At 42.9% G+C, this 24,495-nt stretch overlaps 2 protein-coding genes across 8 annotated transcripts in view; one reads left to right on the plus strand and one right to left on the minus strand.

The window, feature by feature from the left end:
* Nucleotides 1-24,495, plus strand: part of LOC124471292 (NACHT, LRR and PYD domains-containing protein 12-like) — a 1,476,309-nt gene that overhangs the window by 459,321 nt on the left and 992,493 nt on the right. The gene's annotated exons all lie outside the window — the stretch shown is intronic.
* LOC124471300 (NACHT, LRR and PYD domains-containing protein 12-like) overlaps nucleotides 1-24,495 on the minus strand; it is a 479,590-nt gene that overhangs the window by 20,394 nt on the left and 434,701 nt on the right. For 2 of the 7 annotated variants that reach the window (XM_047025760.1, XM_047025755.1), the window contains exons 1-3: nucleotides 18,280-18,720; nucleotides 17,520-17,629; nucleotides 149-413 (exon numbers count right to left, since the gene is read on the minus strand). In XM_047025760.1, coding sequence (XP_046881716.1) covers nucleotides 149-413; nucleotides 17,520-17,576 — 322 coding nt within the window. In that variant the 5' untranslated portion in view covers nucleotides 17,577-17,629; nucleotides 18,280-18,720. Of the gene's footprint in view, nucleotides 1-148; nucleotides 414-1,858; nucleotides 1,875-5,865; nucleotides 6,035-17,519; nucleotides 17,787-18,279; nucleotides 18,721-24,495 lie in introns of those variants that run through there. The other 5 variants (XM_047025756.1, XM_047025758.1, XM_047025759.1 and 2 more) reach the window with 5 other exon arrangements.

Below are 24,495 nucleotides of genomic sequence, written 5' to 3' on the forward strand. Positions count from 1 at the left end.
GCAACATCTCCTCTACACTGCATCTCTGACAGTGAATACAACATATGTCTGGATATTATTCCACAACACCTTATGAGTTTGCAGCATTATCACTGCATTGTTGTTTTTATTTATATCTTGCTAAACATACAATTTACAAAACACTTACTCAGCAACTCAGAAAGATCATGTTGGTTCATCTCACTCAGGGTCTCCACAGTGATCTTCAGAGCTCCTTTGAGTCCATATGTCTCCACCATCTTATCCACTGTGTCCAGTTCATCAGCGTTCTCCAACTTGTTCTTTGGGATGGGATCAAACCCATCTGGAACTTCATTCTGCAGGAACCATTTAAACTTCTTCAGCTCCTTTTCCCCGAGCTGCTCCAGAGTTTTCAACAGCTGCTTTTTATTACTTGTGGCCATTGTGGATCCCTGGAGAGAGTGGATTGTGTGTTGCTTAGTAAGATAAAGTTCAAACATTTCTTAAAAACTAGACTTTAAGTGACAAAAGATGTTTCACTCTTATCCAGAATGACCGTTCTGGTAAGTAGGCTACAGGGATATACCCCCCAAGGCAGGTAGGGTAAGGTGCCCAAGGACACAACGTCATATTGTCCAGCCAGGAATCGAACCAACAACCTTCTGATTACTAGCCCGTTTCCAAACCCGCTCAGCCACCTGACTCCCTTTCTTAATCAATATGTTAAAAGCCATTGCCATGACACAGTATTGTTGTTTTCTTTCAGACTAATTTTGTTTCACACTTCACACGTTGTTGTTTGTAGTCTTGTGTGTTGGCTGACAGTAAACTTAGTAACAGTGATAACTAAACTGTCTTGTGTGTTTGCTGACAGTAAACTTAGTAACAGTGATAACTAAATTACATCTTCTGTGTTGCCAACCTCCGTGTTCTGTGTAAACTCTGTAATGTAGCCAGGTGGCTGAGCGGTTAGGGAATTGGGATAGTAGTAAGAAGGTTGCTGGTTTGATTCCCTGCTGTCCAAAATGACTATGGTGTCCTTGGGCACTTCACCCTACTTGCCTCGGGCAGAGCCACTGGCACACGTGTGGTGAGCATGCATTTGCCCCACTACTTTTCAAATTGATAGGGCCTCGCCCCAACACTTTCGACTCAGCGGAGTATTGAGCGCATGTAATGTATCTACTAATAAAAAGGAAAAACTTTAGCTACTTTGTTTCTTCTTGCAATTAATAAAAATAGAAATTTCTGCCCGTTTACTCTGTTTACTATACTTCAAATGGCTACTGCAACAAGTGAATGCACCTGTCAGTCACAGTGATCTCCTAGCATGTTGAACGCGCCTAATGTCTACGCACCAACAGCTACGTCACTCAAATCACTCAAATCGGTCTCTGTGACAACGGTGCCCAGACAAGCAAGCACACAGGCAAGCATGCAAGCGCCATGCAACTTTTCGGACTGGCAAAAATGGCTTGGGTAACGCAGGAAAGTGCGTTCTTGAAATCTAGTAAAGTAGTGTAGTTACCAATATTTTGAGTGTAATACGTTACTTTACTTTGTTACCTATAATAGTAATATCGTTACTGTAATCCGTTACTTTGTAACTCGTTACCCCCAACACTGGTTACCAAAAAGGTTGATTGTATTTGAAAGAAACAAGGTAGCTATGTCAAACTTCCTCAACCTGTCCCTATCACAATAAAATATAATGCAGAGTATGCATTTAAGCTACTACATGTTAACTAGAAAGCTATCTTACGTGACATTATTAGCTAGCGAGCTAGCTAAGTAGGTGGTATTTTAAGCTCACTGATGACATTTGTTTGCCACATAAAATAGATATGTAGCAGAGAGTCAACAGACAAAGCATGATACCATCACACCTTTCTCCTACCCTCGACAAGGGAAGGGTCTTTACCCCTTTTGTCCTTATCTCCCAGAGCAGAGGGAAGGGTCTTTAGCCCTTTTGTCCTTATCTCCCAGAGCAGAGGGAAGGGTCTTTACCCCTTTTGTCCTTATCTCCCAGAGCAGAGGGAAGGGTCTTTACCCCTTTTGTCCTTATCTCCCAGAGCAGAGGGAAGGGTCTTTACCCCTTTTGTCCTTATCTCCCAGAGCAGAGGGAAGGGTCTTTAGCCCTTTTGTCCTTATCTCCCAGAGCAGAGGGAAGGGTCCTTCCCCCTTTTGTCCTTATCTCCCAGAGCAGAGGGAAGGGTCTTTACCCCTTTTGTCCTTATCTCCCAGAGCAGAGGGAAGGGTCCTTCCCCCTTTTGTCCTTATCTCCCAGAGCAGAGGGAAGGGTCTTGACCCCTTTTGTCCTTATCTCCCAGAGCAGAGGGAAGGGTCTTTACCCCTTTTGTCCTTATCTCCCAGAGCAGAGGGAAGGGTCTTTACCCCTTTTGTCCTTATCTCCCAGAGCAGAGGGAAGGGTCTTTACCCCTTTTGTCCTTATCTTCCAGAGCAGAGGGAAGGGTCTTTACCCCTTTTGTCCTTATCTCCCAGAGCAGAGGGAAGGGTCTTTACCCCTTTTGTCCTTATCTCCCAGAGCAGAGGGAAGGGTCTTTACCCCTTTTGTCCTTATCTCCCAGAGCAGAGGGAAGGGTCTTTACCCCTTTTGTCCTTATCTCCCAGAGCAGAGGGAAGGGTCTTTACCCCTTTTGTCCTTATCTCCCAGAGCAGAGGGAAGGGTCTTTACCCCTTTTGTCCTTATCTCCCAGAGCAGAGGGAAGGGTCTTTACCCCTTTTGTCCTTATCTCCCAGAGCAGAGGGAAGGGTCTTTACCCCTTTTGTCCTTATCTCCCAGAGCAGAGGGAAGGGTCTTTACCCCTTTTGTCCTTATCTCCCAGAGCAGAGGGAAGGGTCTTTACCCCTTTTGTCCTTATCTCCCAGAGCAGAGCTTCAAAGCTTGTGGCCCAGCATGTGGTCAGGAACAGAGGCCACACGGTCCCACAGTATCAGACAAAGGGATTTATAAGTATGTGGATTTACAAACATATTCTCAAGGATTACATGGCTCATGGACACTAATTCAATGACAGAAGTCGATGTGTTATAATGTGTGTTTTTCTCATTTACTTAGAACGTTGTGTAATTGATGTTTGAGTGTAACTTCCCTTCAGGTATAGTTAAGTCAGTCAATCTTGATATCAAAATAATTGTATCATACTAACAAAACCATTTATGAATGTTGTATTGTTATATTCTGAACAGATATCCCAAAAAACTACGTAGTTTTTCTCTTTTATTTCTACTTTGTTACAATACAACACTGGTGGGAAGTAACTGAGCAGTGAGAGAGGTCACCTTCACATGGATACCCCCCTGTTCTTTAGAGTATAAAACCCCCAAACGTACAATCACGCCCGCTTGTTCGTAGGATTACCTTGAGGTGTCCACGGCGTTCTCTAACCTATTCCTCTTAACCCGCACACTCACTGAGTGCCCGGAACTTTGATGAGAGATTACGTTTTCTATTCGTTGGACATAACGAACCATTGACTCCGTTCTTCAAACCGACAAAAGTAACTGCGATTTGCAATATGTCTTACTTGTGACATATTGGCATGTTGTGATTTAATTGTTGATGTTTGGTTGTATTTTACAAATGATTTAACTTAACCATCGTTAGGTCAGTTGCCATTGACCATCCATTGTTACGATAGAAGCCTATACTTCTTCCTCTCTACCTCTTCCTCACTCTCTCTCCCCTCCCCCTCCACACGCGCTCTACGCAGCCATTGTGTAGTGCGCTCTCATTAGAATTTAGGCCCACTGTACTGCTCTAGCCCAACTAACCCATAACTTATCTGGTATGTGTTCACTATAATTACATTATCTTGAATAAAACATTGTGTATAATACTCGTCCATCTCTCACGTTATATGATCTGCTCTACTTTCATAGAATTCACTATTTAAGATTAGACTGATTATTACGAGTGCTATTATTTAATATTATTAAATAAGGTTTCACTGTCCCTTTCACGAATCAGAGGTGGTGCCCCCAGGAACTACTATACTTAATTAAGTATTACTAATAGTATTGCTAATCTTAAACGTGCAAACCACACTACAGATAAAATGATGATTCAAACGATGATACGTGACCCAAAGAGAAAAAAATCAAATCATAAATTTGGCATGTATTGTACAATCATGTACTGTGACTATAATTTTTACATGCCTTGTGTGTAAGTGTCTACTAAGTTACTCAAATGTATGTGAATGTTTCCAATTATCCATTGTCAATTAACGAAGAATACAAATAGGACACAGAAGTTGACTTGTTCATTAAAATATAGACTGGTCCCGAAGAAAGGCCCCCGATATGTCCCAAATTTTGCCCCACCACTTTTGGACCTGTGGTGCCACCTCTGTCCCTGTACTGTAAGTCGCTCAGGATAAGAGCGTCTGCTAGAAATACATGTCATGAATGAGGAAACACCTGTAGTTTAGCCCAGGCAGCACCAGCAGTTATGGATCCCATAATGACAAAGTACTGGGTACCGGGTTAGTTCGGGATTTGAAATCGTAACTTTACTTTTTCTTTGGGTATAGTTCTAAAGGTACATGTCGATGTAGACAGTAATATGGACTACGACACCTATTATGTCCAGAAACATGACCTGACATTTATAAATATAATCATGCCACTTCATACCAATGAATCATTCAGCAGTGTACAAAGAAAAGTAAAATGGAGCAACAAAAACACACAAAGCTAAACTTAACCCTACACTGCCAGTGCTATAAACTAAACCTTATCTGTTAGGACCTCTGCAACAAAACCTGTTTCTAAACTAAACTTAACCCTATGCTGACAGTGCTAGCTAGTTCAATCTTCTGTCTGGAGGTACTCAAAATTATTCTCATCTATCTGGTGACCCAATTCTACATTCCAGTCCTGTGCTGCTACAGGGCTCTGTAGAAACCATGTCATGGATGAGGAAATGCAGTTTCACTTGACGCTCCCAGTAGAAATGATGGGTGTTGGGTGGAGTTGTGAGTCTCATGACTTATAAGAATGATGGGTAAATACGACCTGATCTAAACACATTATTTTAAAACTTCTGCCAGTGTGATGTACAATCACCCCTAACCATTCCAGAAACATGACTTCACCCTGTCACATGATCATTACTGTACTGTGTTCTGTACTGTAACTCTGGATGTTTGTCCTCCCTCATCTGCAGCCAACATCACCTGCCCTGCCAGAACCCTCCTCTCTCTGCCCTGTCTCTGATCACCTGCCCTGCCAGAACCCTCCTCTCTCTGCCCTGTGTCTGATCAGGGTCTTTCTCATGCTCAGGATACTCTTGCACAGGGCAAATGAAACATTCACCAATGCACAGAGGAACACATGGAACAGGTTTACACTAGATGGTGTATTGAATGAAGGTTTATGTCATCATAGGTTGACATGGGCTAGCCATCTCTTTGACCCACAATCAAAAGCTGTTAGCACTAGCTCCCCAGTCTATAGAGGACCAAAGCACTCTAAATATGATATACAAATATAATATTCTTTAAACCCTTAATGACACATACAGTGTTGTTGTCATACATCCTAGTCTGTCTCCTCCCTGGACACTGATAACTGATAACACAGCACATCCTCTTCCTGTTCATCAGCACAGGTAGGAGGTCCTTAACCACTGACTGACATTGTTGCCAACACCCAATAGCCTATGATACCATTTACAGACACAATAGACATGTTTAACAGACATGAAATCATGTTATATTGTAGACTAGGATCTATGCTGATAAACAAACACATGTCTAGTATTTGAAAGGATAAGACATCAGAACAGGGTTAGGGATGCTAATTTACTTAATCATAACCTATCCTGGACTGACAGTAAATCTTCACTCTCCAACATATGAATAAACACCTTCTACTGACCTTTATATAAGTCTGGTTTCAGCATCAGCCTCCTCTCTGTGCTCCATCTGGTTCTGTGTGTGTCTGACAGTAATGCTGACAGTCTGATCACCTGTAGTGCTACCTTGTACTCATCTGATCCCAACCTTGAAGACTCCTCTTACTGCTGTTGTGATTGTTACTGTTCATTGAACATTCTGCACATATTATTCAAGTCCAAACTTAAACCCTCACTCTTGGTTGTTCCCGTTTGGAGTCTCAGTACTGGAACTTTCTTCTGTAAGGGTGCATGCATGCCCAAACATGAGGGGAGAAAGGCAGAGGTTTGAGGAGGAGGGGAAGGAGAGAGGAGGTAAAAGAGACAGGGGGTGAGGAGAGAGGGGGAGGAGTAGAGGAGAGGAGAGGGGGAGGAGTTGAGGAGAGAGAAGGTAAAGGAGACAGGGGGTGAGGAGGAGAGAGGGGGAGGAGGAGGTAGAAGAGTCAGGGGGTGAGGAGGAGAGAGGGGGAGGAGGAGACAGGGGGTGAGGAGGAGATAGGGGGAGGAGGAGGTAGAGGAGACAGGGGGTGAGGAGGAGAGAAGGGGAGGAGAGAGGGGAGGATTTGATCCTGGTTAAGGCTTGTTGTGACTCGTACTTGAGATCCTTTTTCTCAACCTGAGTCTTGACAGGAAGGAGAGAGAGATGGAGCAAAAGATGGAGAATGTACACTGTGTATATGTGTGAATGTGTTTGTATCAGTGTAGCTACTGTATATGTAAATATACTGTATGTAAGTGTGAGTGGAGGAGAATATAGTACACCATTGTGTGGTGTGTGTATTTATGTGTATGTAGGTTTATTTAATAATAATATTATATGTATGTTTTTAGGTTGGTGTAACGGAGTTATCAATGTAAATAGATTAAATGTAAATAGAGTGTGAGTTTCGCCATAAATAAGCGTTTTATTAGTGTTGGTGTTTTGGACCACCTTTGGGGATGTGACGTACTGCAGGTCTGCAAGATATATTCAGGTGCCGTTCTCATAATCAGACAGAAGAGATATGCCTGTCAGCGGTAGGTCCATAATGCAATTTGACCATCACAATTTGTACATTTTTAGATAACTAGATGCAGTGAATGTCAAGAACTTCGACATGTAACGTGTATTTTCTATAATAAGTATGTATTGTGTTGGTTTGTAAAGCAATTTTGCCAATTGGCAGAAAGTTTGATTGCATTATTTTACTTAAACACGAGGTTCATTGTACACACTGTGATTAGCTAGCTAGCTCGCTAGGAACTTCTTATTACTCACATTCCGTTAGCTAGCTAAATATTAATAGAATATGAATAATAACTAGAGAGGGTACAATTTCTGGGGAAATTGTAGGGTGTGCTTGCTTGCGTTAAAATGCATAGCCTACTTATTATTTATAAAGATTACATAGATTTAAAAGCATATTTTTTTCTGCTCATTTACAACTCAAAATACTAAAAGTGAAGAGTAGAATTAAATGGTCGTCTTCTCATTTCCCCTGCAAGAGGGAATGGTGATCAGCAACCTCATAGTTGAATCAAAACTAATACATTTGGCAGACCAGTGTAAAAATTGACCTAATCTCTATGACTTAAACGTCATTGTAAGTTTTTCCCTTCTAGTGATATTTTCAGGCATTTAGCCTACTCATATTGCATTCATTCATTAAAGAAGAACCCCCTTTGAAGCTTATTTTGACAACAACGTTACCAGCAGTAGCTATCTCAGATGGAATCGCGATTCAAATAGTACCATCTGCTAACTGAAAATATGCCCCCAAAAACGTAACATTTATCTAGGCGAAAATGTCAGTGGTAGCGATCATTGTCAGTAACAAGGCAAAATGCGATATAGCCCTGCTGTGTGGAGAAGCTGCCCCGGTAAATTGTAGGCTACAACTACTACTAGACTGTCTTGTTAGCGATTGCGTTGGTTGAATTCAATTTAACGTTACTTCCGTTACTTACGGTTTAGGCTGAAATGAATTATTTTCATGAACCGATTGAAGTTTAGGCTGTGGCAATGTTCAGGTTAGTAGTCACTAGTCAGATCGTTTCACTTATTGAAAGACTTTTGATTTAAGTAAGGGTATAGTGCCGCCGTGTGACTTCCTACGTAGGCTACTGTAAACAGTTGTGGAGATGTTTTTTTTTTAGCTACTAGACTAAGCTACTGTACAGAGTAGCAGTGAGCTACACTGGTTTGAAACCACAGGTAATGATAATTTCACCAACAAATTGTTTACTTGTAATCTAATGTCATAATAAATCCTACAACGAAAATATATTTGTGAGGAATGTTTATTTTAACGATTGAAAACAGATGCATCATAGACTGCTGTAGTATGTGTTGCCCGGGCAACAGAGGCTAATGTCATGATGCTAATGCTTCAGTGAAATAGTAGACTACTGTTTCCGAAAATAGATGTAACTACTTCCTTATATCAGCTTATATTGTACATTACACTTCACAATTGTGTTTCATATCACAAAGTAAAATGAGTAAATAGTTATCACCCTGACCTCTTTGCTTGTGGTGTTTCTGCAGCTCCCTTGCAGTAAAGCAGTTAGCCTAGCTATCTCCCAGAAGTTAACGAGCTGCTTAACTAATGTTCTGCTAGACGTAGTCACTCAATATTTCGTGACGTCAGTGATTGTGGCTAGCAAGTTAGCCACCGTTAGCTTCACTTTTGCCACAAAAACGTAATTAAAACCTAAACCGTGCAACGGAACATAAATCCGAATAGAACCAACGCAATCGTGACCAAGACGAACCTTTTGACATCGACATTGTCTATGTAGTCCAAATATTGAGTGAGCCTTAGGGGCGCGAAAATAAGTAAGGGGTAATGTATAGAACGCCGGTCATTATTGGGAAAATAAGCCCCGACAGGGCGAACAGCACCCCGACGCGAAGCGGAGGGGTGTAGCTTCGCTCTGAAGGGGCTTATTTGACCGGCGTTCTATACATTATCTCGCTTATTACACGGCTACTTGCCAACAAAATTACTTAACACAGTGTGTCTTTTTACAATTTATTTGTTACCATTCGTAGTGTTGATCAGCAGAGAAATAGTTTGCCAAAGACGTTGAACTTCATAGACGTTGAACATTCTTTAGGCTTCAAATCAGCTGACGTCGCTAAGCAACGGAGTACACTGGGGTTGAAAAGTTACCGGACTACTTGCGGAGTGCTACGAAAGACGTGAATCAGAAGCAAAAAGGCCACTTTCCTTGACAGCGGTCTGTTATTCAAAGCAACGGTCAGCAGAACGTTGGGAAGCCCCAATCAAGTGAATGGAGCTTTCAACAGCGTTAAGAACAGCCGTGTAATAAACATTATTAATAAATATACATGTGATATTACAATGGTTTGTGCTCGCCGAAGGCAAGCACACCCCAATAATGCCGGTAGTGTCCGCTGCTGCGACTGGTTTCAAAAAACAGGTCCAACTGGCCAAGTGAGACCATGAAAAAACGATTTACCTGTAGGTAGATCAGTACACTATCCCAATGCAAACAAACTCATCTCAAAAGAAAAATATTTAAGTCAATAAAAAGTTGAGAAAACTGTAGAAAAACGAAGAGTTGCTAAAACAGCTGCCACTCACAGCGGCGCTACGTCACGCTGGAAGGATTTAAATTAAATTAATGTCTGTGGTGTGTACAGGTCTCTATGTAGTCTAATCCACACCTGTACAGGTTTCTATGTAGTCTAATCCACACCTGTACAGGTCTCTATGTAGTCTAATCCAGACCTGTACGGGTCTCTATGTAGTCTAATCCACCACACCTGTACAGGTCTCTATGTAGTCTAATCCACCACACCTGTACAGGTCTCTATGTCGTCTAATCCACCACACCTCTACAGGTCTCTATGTCGTCTAATCCACACCTGTACAGGTCTCTATGTAGTCTAATCCATACCTGTACAGGTCTCTATGTTGTCTAATCCACACCTGTACAGGTCTCTATGTTGTCTAATCCACACCTGTACAGGTCTCTATGTTGTCTAATCCACACCTGTACAGGTCTCTATGTAGTCTAATCCACACCTGTACAGGTCTCTATGTAGTGTAATCCACACCTGTACAGGTCTCTATGTAGTCTAATCCCCACCTGTACAGCTCTCTATGTAGTCTAATCCACACCTGTACTGGTCTCTATATAGTCTAATCCAAACCTATACAGGTCTCTATGTAGTCTAATCCACACCTGTACAGGTCTCTATGTAGTCTAATCCACACCTGTACAGGTCTCTATGTAGTCTAATCCACACCTGTACAGGTCTCTATGTAGTCTAACCCACCACACCTGTACAGGTCTCTATATACTCTAATCCACGACACCTGTACAGGTCTCTATGTAGTCTAATCCACACCTGTACAGGTCTGTATGTAGTGTAATTCACGCCTGTACAGGTCTCTATGTAGTCTAATCCAGACCTGTACAGGTCTCTTTGTAGTCTAATTCACACCTGTACAGGTCTCTATGTAGTCTAATCCACACCTGTACAGGTTTCTATTTAGTGTAATCCACACCTGTACAGGTCTCTATGTAGTCTAATCCCCACCTGTACAGGTTTCTATGTAGTCTAATCCACACCTGTACAGGTCTGTATGTAGTCTAATCCACACCTGTACAGGTCTCTATATAGTCTAATCCACCACACCTGTACAGGTGTCTGTGTAGTCTAATCCACACCTGTACAGGTCTCTATGTAGTCTAATCCACCACACCTGTACAGGTGTCTATGTAGTCTAATCCACACCTGTACAGGTCTCTATGTAGTCTAATCCACCACACCTGTACAGGTCTCTATGTAGTCTAATCCACACCTGTACAGGTCTCTATGTAGTCTAATCCACCACACCTGTACAGGTCTCTATGTAGTCTCATCCACACCTGTACAGGTCTCTATGTAGTCTACTCCACCACACCTGTACAGGTCTGTATGTAGTCTAATCCACCACACCTGTACAGGTCTGTATGTAGTCTAATCCACACCTGTACAGGTCTCTATGTAGTCTAATCCACACCTGTACAGGTCTCTATGTAGTCTAATCCACACCTGTACAGGTCTCTATGTAGTCTAATCCACACCTGTACAGGTCTCTATGTAGTGTAATCCACCACACCTGTACAGGTCTCTATGTAGTCTAATCCACCACACCTGTGCAGGTCTCTATGTAGTCTAATCCACCACACCTGTGTAGGTATCTATGTAGTCTAATCCACTACACCCAAGCCCTATACTATGAAGCCAGATTCAGGGTTAGCGAGGTAACTTTAGGTTTAACTCTGGATTTTCAGTATCACGACAGTGGTTCACTTCTTACCAAGATAGATCACCATGGTAACTCATGCTGCACACTTAATCTGCTCCGTAGCAGGTTATGTTCGAGATAACAGGTCAACACGTATAAAAGCACTGCTTACTGACCCACCAAAATCGTCTTGGAAAATGGCATCACCATTTGTCGATAATCCCGTGGATCTAATTGGATGGAAAACACTATACACATTGTTTTTAGAGTCAGATCTACTACTGCCTCAATGAGTGATATTGAGAAGGCCATTAACTTACGCATTCACAGTCTGCAATTTTCTCCCAACATTCCTTTGTTTTATTAGAAGCAACCACAGTGTGGATTTGAGCTTTAATTATGCTCTTAAACTCTTCATATTTGTCCTAAATTAATGTTAGTGTTGTATGAAGTACGGCACTCTACGCTTGTTCATATGTGTAATTGGTCCTATTTAGCAGGCACGCCCCTTTTTTAGTTAATGCGCTCATTGCTCAATTGGGGAAACCTGGGTTTAGTTAAGGAGTTGATAACCACCATCGTGATACTGCTTAGTGTGATCGCGGTTGTTGGGTTTAGTGAAGCAAGATAAGGAGAATTGATCCTGGGCGTGTTAAACTTGCTTGGTAGTGCATGCCTCTATATGCAGCCTGCCTACCTGTTGAACTTGCTTGGTAGTACAGGGCCCTGTACAGGCCTCTATATGCAGCCTGCCTACCTGTTGAAGAGCAGGCTCTTCTCTCACCCTCCCTTCACCATCACCACTCAGCTTTACTGCCAGCACTTCCAGTAGCTTCCAGTACCCCTATATTCTGATGTCTCACTCATTTATCCATTGTATTAATTGGTATAACCCCTTTCAACAGCAACCTTTCATCAGCAGTGTCACAGAGGGCTTCACAGATGCCCACAGACCTAGCCTGTCTGCCTGCCCAATTTAGCCCCGCCCACAAAAACATTGGGTCGGGAAGTTGGGTCTGGGGAAGCTGGTTGTGGAAAAACTTTGTCCGAACAGGAGCTGTTCGGACCAATGAAATTGTCAGGGCGGGCTTCATTCGATGATGGACAGATGATCAACAGTAACGTAATCAACCACGTCACCAAAGAGCGCTTCGGTTGAATTTGTTTTCAACAAACAACATCAGTGTTTCCCACACATAGACTTATTTGTGGCGGTGCGCCACAGAATCAACACCGGCCGCCACACATTGCGTTTTGTAAAAGTTTTTTTTTTATCGCTATTTAGGTTAAAACACGCAGCGTATTCGTTCAACTGCATTTCCTTTCCCCTGCTCTCCCTCCGTCTCTCTGTCACTCATGCGTCTTTCTCACATATGCACGCAGTCACAACGTCAGCACACGTTAGCAACAATGCATACATATGCCGTTCTAGTAAGACCGACAGCTATATCAGCGAGCCTTCAGCATTAGTGCCGTAGCTAAAAGTCGAGGAAAGTTGAGGCTACTTTTCGCTAGGTAGCTTACTCACATTTACATTTAGTCATTTAGCAGACGCTCTTATCCAGAGCGACTTACAGTACTCGAAGTTTCCCCTTCGTTCTTTTGGTGAGAAGTCTCAAGAGCTAGCTACTTACTCGGCGTCATGGAGCCGACCAGTTAAATAGTTGTTTAGCACTAGCGTTGCTACATGCATAATGCAGAAATTTTATGTTAGTTGTTGTTAATTTTGTGAAGGTGTGAATCATTTTGGATTAATATTTAATGTAACAAATTACTAACAAATTAACTGTAACGAATTATTAACGAAGGAATTATTACGACCCCCCCCCCCCCCCCCCGTCTGACAACCCCCACCCCTCCCCGCCACAATTAGATTTCTAATCTGTGGGAAACACTGAACATATTACATTGCTCTGATTGGTTGTAGGTTTATCCAATTGAGTGAAGAGGCGTTTGTTTTACGAGTTCGGTTGAAACACGCCCCATACTCACAGCCCAACGGAGAGTTATCAGACTCATATCCTGACTAGAATTATGAGTATGACAATGTCAGGCTACCACAGACCAGCACCTATAACCAACCTGACCCAAACTTACACTCCCTTCACTGCTGTTTCACTAATGAACACATCCCATCCCTTAATTATTGTTAACTGCTTTTCTCAGTTTAGTTCAGTAAATGCATAACTTTGCAACCTCATGTGTGCAATCGCTTTTGTCACAGACTAAAAGCCAGCCATGACAGGTTTAGTTGTGCAAGGCTCCATCTTCTCTTCATGAGGAAGCGTTGTGGTCTCTTGGTGATGTTTCCTGCTCAAAACCAGTTCTCAGTTTGAGCTGAGTGAATCAGGAAGGGAAACTTCTCATCTAATATGTGCATCAAAATAAAGTAGGTCCTCTTATTCGCCAAAATTCAGTGCATCTCCTTAAAGAATAAATACCATTAAATAAATAAAACAATTAATCAAATGTATCAAAACTTCAACATGGCACTATTTTCCATTTTCCATTGTGTAAATATTTTTTAGGAAGCAAAAAAAAAACAATACTATGAAGGTAATGACACATTTTAAGTATTGCTCGATCACGCGATTTGGATTGTGGGAAGCCAAAATTCTGATTGTGATTAAAATGTGATTAATTATGCAGCCCTAACCCCTGCACTACACAGTACATAGACCCACTATATACTATTCACTACACATACTTGCTACATACTATACACCGCACAGACCCACTATAAACTATACACTACACACTACATAGACCCACTGTATACTACACACTATACACTACACAGACCCACTATATACTACAGACTATACACTACACATTCTAACTATATACTATACACTACACAGACCCACTATATACTATACACTACACAGACCCACCATATACTATACACTATACACTACAGAGACCCACTATATACTACAGACTAAACACTACACATTCTAACTATATACTATACACTACACAGACCCACTATATACTATACACTATACACTACACAGACCCACCATATACTATACACTATACACTACAGAGACCCACTATATACCATATACTATACACTACACCGACACACTATTAATATACACTAAACATTACACAGACCCACTATATACTATACACTATACACTACAGAGACCCACTATATACCATACACTATACACTACACCGACACACTATTAATATACACTAAACATTACACAGACCCACTATATACTATACACTACACATACTTTCTATATACTATACACTAAACTACTAATTATATCATTGCAGGTTCTACCATACAGACTGAATCTGGATACTAATGATATCAGTGAGGGTTTTACCATACAGACTGTGTTGTCAAGGGAGATAACTGATACTGATAAACAGTGTTGGGGGTAACGCGTTATGTAATATTCTTGTTATATTGCTTCGTTACTCACTTAAGTAATAATATTATGTAACATTACGTAACTTCGTTCTGTGGTAACTAGCTAGCTAGCTAGCCCGGCTGGAACTCCCTATCGTATCAACAGATTAGCAGAGACTTTGAGTAATATAATAAAACGTTTTTTACAGATGTCTATTGTGTATGTCTATTAAACAGTTTTGTATTTTGTATACAAGTTGTATTTTGATCGATGTTGCGAGTACGTAAACCCAAGTCTGCACACTTGGCCATGACAACTAGCCTACAACAGTGACTTTAGAGAACTACAATTCTAATCTGTCTGATACGCCCCCGAGCGTGGTGAACTGTGGGAAGGGAAGCGATTCGCGTCGCTGCAGTGTGAACGCACTGTCAGGCACGTAAGATAAATGAAAATTCTAATGTTGTTTTATAATTCTCTCTTTGATGAGTGTCTTCTTTAAAATATGTTTTGTATCTGTTGTATCTGCCGTGGACATGAAATACTTTTGTTTCGCATTTTGTTCATTTACAACCTATTTGTAGATCTAATACAGGGGTGTCAAACATACGGCCCGCGGGCCGGAACCGGCCCCCAAGGAGGTTCGATCAGGCCCGCAGGATAATTTGAAAGTGGAAAAAATGCATAAAAGACATGGAATTAATATTTTTAAATCGCTGTAATTCATGGATTATCCGCTAAGGGGCGCACTCTTTCCATCAGAGTAGAAGACAAGCCGCATCACTGAGACAGACTGAAAACAGCAGACGGTATCAATTAATACCTTGGTCTCTACTAGGGATGGGCGAACGATGCCTTGTGAAGCTTTGGTGGTTTCTTCCGGATTGTGCCGGCCCAAAGAGCCGAACTATCGGCGCTTTGAAAATGAACAGCGTCATCTAGCAGCCGTTTAAACTGGCTGAATGAGGCGTAGTGGTTGTCTCCGACGGTAGACTACCCTACGTTATTCAATATTTAATTAAGGCTACATGTGTTCATTTTGATCTGATATTAGTGCTCACACATTAAAATGTTGTGATACATCCGTAGGCCTTTAGAATTATGTCATTTTCTCACAGTAAAAGTTAAAGAATATCGTACGAGATTCACTGGACTGGGGCGCGAACTTGGGATCCCAGATTTGCATTAACAATATGTAACCGTACAACGCTTTAACCAACTACACCACCGAAGAGATCATTACTTGTTAAAGCGGTTGGACGGACTTTATACGATATGGTCTTTATATCAATTAAACTAGATAACACAGAAGAAAGACATGATATTTTGGTTATTTATAGCAGAGTATGGTATAATTTTAATGGTCCGGCCCACTTGACATCTCCCTAGGCCGTATGTGGCCCACGATGCGAAATGAGTTTGACACCCCTGATCTAATATGTTCTGAAGAGGTATTTGATCTGACGACAGACCAAAAAATGACTAAATACCTTTGGAGTGACATCAGAGGCGTTGTTAGACTTAAGCAATAAGCCCCAAGAGGCCGTTACGCTGATTTTAGAACAGGTAAGGGGAGTTGTTAAACCCCTTACCTGTTCTAAAATCAGCGTAAACCACGGACTCGCGGGGCTTATTGCTTTTCTAAAACTGTTACTACAAATATTTGATATGGTTTCATCAATAAAACAATTAGAAACAAAATAGTTTAATAATAAACCGTCATTCTTCCGCTACTACAAAGTATAGTTCCTACATAAATCGTTGCCACGCAACAGCCAGATGCACATCTTTGCCGTCTTTTTCAATTTGAAATATTCGATGAGCAGTGATATGGAATGTTAAAGAATGTTATGAGGACAACCTGTGAGATTATGCTGGATTTTACAATGGCATGGAATGCTATATAGCCAATCACAATCAAGGATGGGAACAACCAGTTTTAGAAATAAAACTCTACTGGGGCACAGGCCCCTATTCATATCCCTTTTTTTTCTTTCAAGCTTGCGCAGAATGCATGACTATGCTATAGAAACTCCCCTTGCTTAACCCACTATACAACCATTCAGAGACGCAAGTTTGATATCAGCTTTGGCAGGGACATCAATAGTTAATGCGAGCACGCACATTTTTTTCGCTATCAGTTGAGTGCAAATACAGTTTTTTGAGCTTCATGTAATATTGTTTTAATGTTTTAGTCAAAATATGATGTTCAGTAAGTCTATCATTTAGAAACTTTCTTTAGTTTTGTAAGGTTTTCTTAGCCTACTTCAATTCTGACTTGTGTGCCGAGTCCGATACCGGAACTTCTATGTGCGTGCTGCAGTGGCTATTTGGCAAGCTCAGAGGGGCACGCTGACATAGAATTCTGCGGCATCGTTTGTATTTTCGGTTAAACTGCTTTCATTTAACAAGTGTTGATTGGGATACTGCATAAAATGTTTTACTAATAAAGTAAATTGTTAAAACTCAAACTTTAGATTTGACTTGGGGGACAGCAGATTTATACTGGGGCACGTGCCCCAGTAAAAAGGATCTAACAACGCCCCTGAGTGACATGCTGTATGCCACTTTATTATTTGCATTGAAAGGAAATATATTATAACTGACAGGTTTGAACATTGACCAAGATGGGAGGTAACCTTAAGACTCCTGTAGAATAAACATGGTTTACTATGTCTGAATAACACTTGGCTACCACAACTTTCATAAGATAAATATCAAAAACACATAGTAGATTTTTTTGCAAACTGAATGTAAATATTTCACACACACTACAGTCTGGAGTCTGGTAAAGTCAGTCTTTTGATGTGTTGACCCACCAGAACGTGAGTCTGAACTACATCTATATTGACTGAAGGTCTACAGCAGGTAACTGACCATCGTAGTGAATCAGCACATTGAACAACAAGGACCCAACAGTGCTGTTCACCAAGTCAATTAATTGAGGTGCTTGGAGTTCTGGAAATCATTTCATAAAATATCCTCTGTTTCAGTCAATAAAATAACGTACGTTACACTTACTGTATTGTGTCTTCTCTTTGGGAGTGTACATTTCCTGTTGAGAAACAGTTCTCTCATTGAGTTGTGATACTGAAACTGACACGTAGCTTAAAGAGGAAGAGGGAAACCAACTGAAAGAACACAAGTTGAGACCAGGGTTAAACACTGAGGGATTCGTCCAGTTAGAAAGGTTGACACAATGGTGCTGACTGAAAATAGTTTGTCTTTGGTCTACTCTGTCATTAACATTGGATTTGGACTAGTGACTTTGCAACCATACTGCCCATTGTATTTATTTTACACTTTTACTTTGTCCATTTGAGAGGACATCTTAGGCTTTCCAATGATGTCACACTAGTGAATAAAGTCAAGAACAGCAGTTAGGTAAATAAGTTATAGATGCATAACTATAACAGATAAAACATTTGTGAAATTATTTTTCCTTAAAATATGTTCATGAACCAAACCCAAACCGGCATGTCATGTAACATGTAAACCTCTACAGAGCTTTCTCCTGGCTGTCAGGAGGATCTAGATCTTTGCTGAATAACTGTGCAGCCTGTGTGTCCTGACTGCTGCACAGAACATGCTGCTCAGACACCAGATGGATCATGTCAGGGTGAAGTGTGTTTACTGGATGTGTTTGTGTATGAGGGAGATCTAACACTGTGTTCCTGTAGTGTTGCTGAGGCACTACATTACAGTAATACCAGAGGCTGGCAGTATTGACAGCAACTCATGACTTATTATACATAATTAGGGAACACAATGAAACAATCACCTTCAGATTCACAACAGATACACATAAGTGACACACGTCTGGGTCCTGCAGAGAGGGGAACCATCAGGAGAGAGATTACACATCAAATTCTGATTGAACTGGTTAACACATGTGTGGTGTGCTTGCAGGTACTGAATGGACATCTCCCTACAATCTCTGCTGTCTAAGTTTTTATTTAAATGATTCTTATTCATTTCTAAAACAAAGAGCCCATCATGATGTGTCAGTAGCTGCTCCTGGTCTGTAGGTTGTTTGAGGCTCCTGGAAGCTGTGGTTGAGCGCCTCCTGCAGGCTGAGCTGGGCACTGCTGTACTCTGCCCTCAGCAGCTGCAGCCTGGCCATGGCCCCCCTCTGGATACAGCAGCTCCTGGACTGCTGAGACATCTGCACACACACACACACACACACATACACACACACAGTCACACACACACACACACACTGTCACACACACACACACACACACACACACACACAGTACACACACACACACACACCCTCACACACACACACACACACACACACACACACACACACACACTGTCACACACACACAGTCACACACACACACTCACACATACACACACACACACACACACACACACACCCTCACACACACACACATACAGTACACTGTTACATCACCAGACATCATGTCTCTAGTTCTGGTCTGGATGATGTCTGTGTTTTGTTTGTTCACTCCCTTCCTCTCACTCAATCTCTCAGATCCCAATTCGCCGTCTGATTGGTCCATTCCGGTCCCCTCCCTGTTCCAATAAACCGCCAGTCTCCACTATCCCAACCATCAGCACGACCTGCCTCCCATAAAAGCTGCTCCTTTCTTCAGCCCCAGGAGAGGAAACTGATCCATGATGTGGAAACAGCTGTTTGTATGAGGACTGGGTTTGTGTTGAATTTGTTTGTGCTGTATTGTAATTTTTATAATTGCAACAAAAACATGTCCTTAAACAGGACACATTCCACGACTTAAGGCACAGGAGAAACAACACACAGGTGATGTGGTCATAAATCATTGTTTGTACTATTTCTGCATCTTGCCCTTCCAAAGGTATAAGGAGCACATTCCCTGATCTATATGTGTACTGTCCAAGGCCCGCTACGTGACCTCTTGACCTCACAGAGACTCAAGCTTTTCTGTACACAGAAGACCTGCATATCAATAAACAGCGTCCCAGTAGGAACCACAGGCAGCACTCCAGTCAGCACCTTGGGCAGCGGCACCAGCAAGCCCTGGGTCAGGTGTTCAGAGGCAGGTATGTCCCACGGGAGACCACCAGCTGCCCAGGTGCGGCTCATGAGTGGAATGGAGGGCGGCCACACCAGAGCAGGCCGGTGGTCCTGCTGGAGGGGGGATGGATAGAAGTGAGGAGGAGCTGGACTTCAGAGGTGTTTCTAGGATTCAAAAAAAGGGGGGCTTAGTCCTAAGGGGAGTGGCATTTTTTAAGGCCCATTTGGGGCCGCGGATATCAAAATCAAATCAAATGTATTTGTATAGCCCCTTTTACATGCAAGCATGTCACAGAGGGCTTCACATACGCCCATAGAACTACCCCTCAACCAACCTAAACCCTCAAGGAAGACAAGGAAAAACTCCCAACGGGAGAAAAAATTGAAGAAACCTTGGGAGGAGCAATTCAGAGAGGGATCCCCTCCTCCAGAGACGGTTGGTAAGAGAGGAGCAGAACACAGGCTAAACATATTATACACATATTACATATATATACTATACATTCGGCTTTATAGACATTGGATGGGACCGGGAAACTCGCTGTTGGCCGTCATGGAGACTGGATTCCGGTTGACGACCTGGTCCAGCGTTGGTAGACCGACGACCAGACAGGTCCTGACAGCTCAAACCTCCCACACCACAGGGGATGTGTGGGGGGGGGGACAGAGAGAGGAGAGCAGGGATTAGAGAATGCCAGGAGCAGCTAACAGTTACAGTCATAATAGAATGAGATCCCCACCGAGATATCCATTGTTAATATCCAAATTAATTTTTTATTTTATTTTTTTTAAAGCCAATATTCCTGCTCCTTCTACCCCTCAACCTCCTGCTCCCCCTACCCCTCAACCTCCTGCTCCTTCTATCCCTCAACCTCCTGCTCCCCCTACCCCTCAACCTCCTGCTCCCCCTACCCCTCAACCTCCTGCTTCTTCTACCCCTCAACCTCCTGCTCCCCCTACCCCTCAACCTCCTGCTCCCCCTACCCCTCAACCTCCTGCTCCTTCTACCCCTCAACCTCCTGCTCCCCCTACCCCTCAACCTCCTGCTCCCCCTACCCCTCAACCTCCTGTTCCCCCTACCCCTCAACCTCCTGCTCCCCCTACCCCTCAACCTCCTGCTCCCCCTACCCCCTTAACCTCCTGCTCCTTCTACCCCTCAACCTCCTGCTCCCCCTACCCCTCAACCTCCTGCTCCCCCTACCCCTCAACCTCCTGCTCCTTCTACCCCTCAACCTCCTGCTCCCCCTACCCCTCAACCTCCTGTTCCCCCTACCCCTCAACCTCCTGCTCCCCCTACCCCTCAACCCCTACTTCAATTCTGACTTGTGTGCCGAGTCCGATACCGGAACTTCTATGTGCGTGCTGCAGTGGCTATTTGGCAAGCTCAGAGGGGCACGCTGACATAGAATTCTGCGGCATCGTTTGTATTTTCGGTTAAACTGCTTTCATTTAACAAGTGTTGATTGGGATACTGCATAAAATGTTTTACTAATAAAGTAAATTGTTAAAACTCAAACTTTAGATTTGACTTGGGGGACAGCAGATTTATACTGGGGCACGTGCCCCAGTAAAAAGGATCTAACAACGCCCCTGAGTGACATGCTGTATGCCACTTTATTATTTGCATTGAAAGGAAATATATTATAACTGACAGGTTTGAACATTGACCAAGATGGGAGGTAACCTAAAGACTCCTGTAGAATAAACATGGTTTACTATGTCTGAATAACACTTGGCTACCACAACTTTCATAAGATAAATATCAAAAACACATAGTAGATTTTTTTGCAAACTGAATGTAAATATTTCACACACACTACAGTCTGGAGTCTGGTAAAGTCAGTCTTTTGATGTGTTGACCCACCAGAACGTGAGTCTGAACTACATCTATATTGACTGAAGGTCTACAGCAGGTAACTGACCATCGTAGTGAATCAGCACATTGAACAACAAGGACCCAACAGTGCTGTTCACCAAGTCAATTAATTGAGGTGCTTGGAGTTCTGGAAATCATTTCATAAAATATCCTCTGTTTCAGTCAATAAAATAACGTACGTTACACTTACTGTATTGTGTCTTCTCTTTGGGAGTGGACATTTCCTGTTGAGAAACAGTTCTCTCATTGAGTTGTGATACTGAAACTGACACGTAGCTGAAAGAGGAAGAGGGAAACCAACTGAAAGAACACAAGTTGAGACCAGGGTTAAACACTGAGGGATTCGTCCAGTTAGAAAGGTTGACACAATGGTGCTGACTGAAAATAGTTTGTCTTTGGTCTACTCTGTCATTAACATTGGATTTGGACTAGTGACTTTGCAACCATACTGCCCATTGTATTTATTTTACACTTTTACTTTGTCCATTTGAGAGGACATCTTAGGCTTTCCAATGATGTCACACTAGTGAATAACGTCAAGAACAGCAGTTAGGTAAATAAGTTATAGATGCATAACTATAACAGATAAAACATTTGTGAAATTATTTTTCCTTAAAATATGTTCATGAACCAAACCCAAACCGGCATGTCATGTAACATGTAAACCTCTACAGAGCTTTCTCCTGGCTGTCAGGAGGATCTAGATCTTTGCTGAATAACTGTGCAGCCTGTGTGTCCTGACTGCTGCACAGAACATGCTGCTCAGACACCAGATGGATCATGTCAGGGTGAAGTGTGTTTACTGGATGTGTTTGTGTATGAGGGAGATCTAACACTGTGTTCCTGTAGTGTTGCTGAGGCACTACATTACAGTAATACCAGAGGCTGGCAGTATTGACAGCAACTCATGACTTATTATACATAATTAGGGAACACAATGAAACAATCACCTTCAGATTCACAACAGATACACATAAGTGACACACGTCTGGGTCCTGCAGAGAGGGGAACCATCAGGAGAGAGATTACACATCAAATTCTGATTGAACTGGTTAACACATGTGTGGTGTGCTTGCAGGTACTGAATGGACATCTCCCTACAATCTCTGCTGTCTAAGTTTTTATTTAAATGATTCTTATTCATTTCTAAAACAAAGAGCCCATCATGATGTGTCAGTAGCTGCTCCTGGTCTGTAGGTTGTTTGAGGCTCCTGGAAGCTGTGGTTGAGCGCCTCCTGCAGGCTGAGCTGGGCACTGCTGTACTCTGCCCTCAGCAGCTGCAGCCTGGCCATGGCCCCCCTCTGGATACAGCAGCTCCTGGACTGCTGAGACATCTGCACACACACACACACACACACATACACACACACAGTCACACACACACACACACACTGTCACACACACACACACACACACACACACACACAGTACACACACACACACACACCCTCACACACACACACACACACACACACACACACACACACACACTGTCACACACACACAGTCACACACACACACTCACACATACACACACACACACACACACACACACACCCTCACACACACACACATACAGTACACTGTTACATCACCAGACATCATGTCTCTAGTTCTGGTCTGGATGATGTCTGTGTTTTGTTTGTTCACTCCCTTCCTCTCACTCAATCTCTCAGATCCCAATTCCCCGTCTTATTGGTCCATTCCGGTCCCCTCCCTGGTCCAATAAACCGCCAGTCTCCACTATCCCAACCATCAGCACGACCTGCCTCCCATAAAAGCTGCTCCTTTCTTCAGCCCCAGGAGAAGAAACTGATCCATGATGTGGAAACAGCTGTTTGTATGAGGACTGGGTTTGTGTTGAATTTGTTTGTGCTGTATTGTAATTTTTATAATTGCAACAAAAACATGTCCTTAAACAGGACACATTCCACGACTTAAGGCACAGGAGAAACAACACACAGGTGATGTGGTCATAAATCATTGTTTGTACTATTTCTGCATCTTGCCCTTCCAAAGGTATAAGGAGCACATTCCCTGATCTATATGTGTACTGTCCAAGGCCCGCTACGTGACCTCTTGACCTCACAGAGACTCAAGCTTTTCTGTACACAGAAGACCTGCATATCAATAAACAGCGTCCCAGTAGGAACCACAGGCAGCACTCCAGTCAGCACCTTGGGCAGCGGCACCAGCAAGCCCTGGGTCAGGTGTTCAGAGGCAGGTATGTCCCACGGGAGACCACCAGCTGCCCAGGTGCGGCTCATGAGTGGAATGGAGGGCGGCCACACCAGAGCAGGCCGGTGGTCCTGCTGGAGGGGGGATGGATAGAAGTGAGGAGGAGCTGGACTTCAGAGGTGTTTCTAGGATTCAAAAAAAGGGGGGCTTAGTCCTAAGGGGAGTGGCATTTTTTAAGGCCCATTTGGGGCCGCGGATATCAAAATCAAATCAAATGTATTTGTATAGCCCCTTTTACATGCAAGCATGTCACAGAGGGCTTCACATACGCCCATAGAACTACCCCTCAACCAACCTAAACCCTCAAGGAAGACAAGGAAAAACTCCCAACGGGAGAAAAAATTGAAGAAACCTTGGGAGGAGCAATTCAGAGAGGGATCCCCTCCTCCAGAGACGGTTGGTAAGAGAGGAGCAGAACACAGGCTAAACATATTATACACATATTACATATATATACTATACATTCGGCTTTATAGACATTGGATGGGACCGGGAAACTCGCTGTTGGCCGTCATGGAGACTGGATTCCGGTTGACGACCTGGTCCAGCGTTGGTAGACCGACGACCAGACAGGTCCTGACAGCTCAAACCTCCCACACCACAGGGGATGTGTGGGGGGGGGGACAGAGAGAGGAGAGCAGGGATTAGAGAATGCCAGGAGCAGCTAACAGTTACAGTCATAATAGAATGAGATCCCCACCGAGATATCCATTGTTAATATCCAAATTAATTTTTTATTTTATTTTTTTTAAAGCCAATATTCCTGCTCCTTCTACCCCTCAACCTCCTGCTCCCCCTACCCCTCAACCTCCTGCTCCTTCTATCCCTCAACCTCCTGCTCCCCCTACCCCTCA

Source organism: Hypomesus transpacificus, chromosome 9, assembly GCF_021917145.1.
Source record: "Hypomesus transpacificus isolate Combined female chromosome 9, fHypTra1, whole genome shotgun sequence".
Lineage (NCBI taxonomy): Eukaryota > Metazoa > Chordata > Actinopteri > Osmeriformes > Osmeridae > Hypomesus > Hypomesus transpacificus.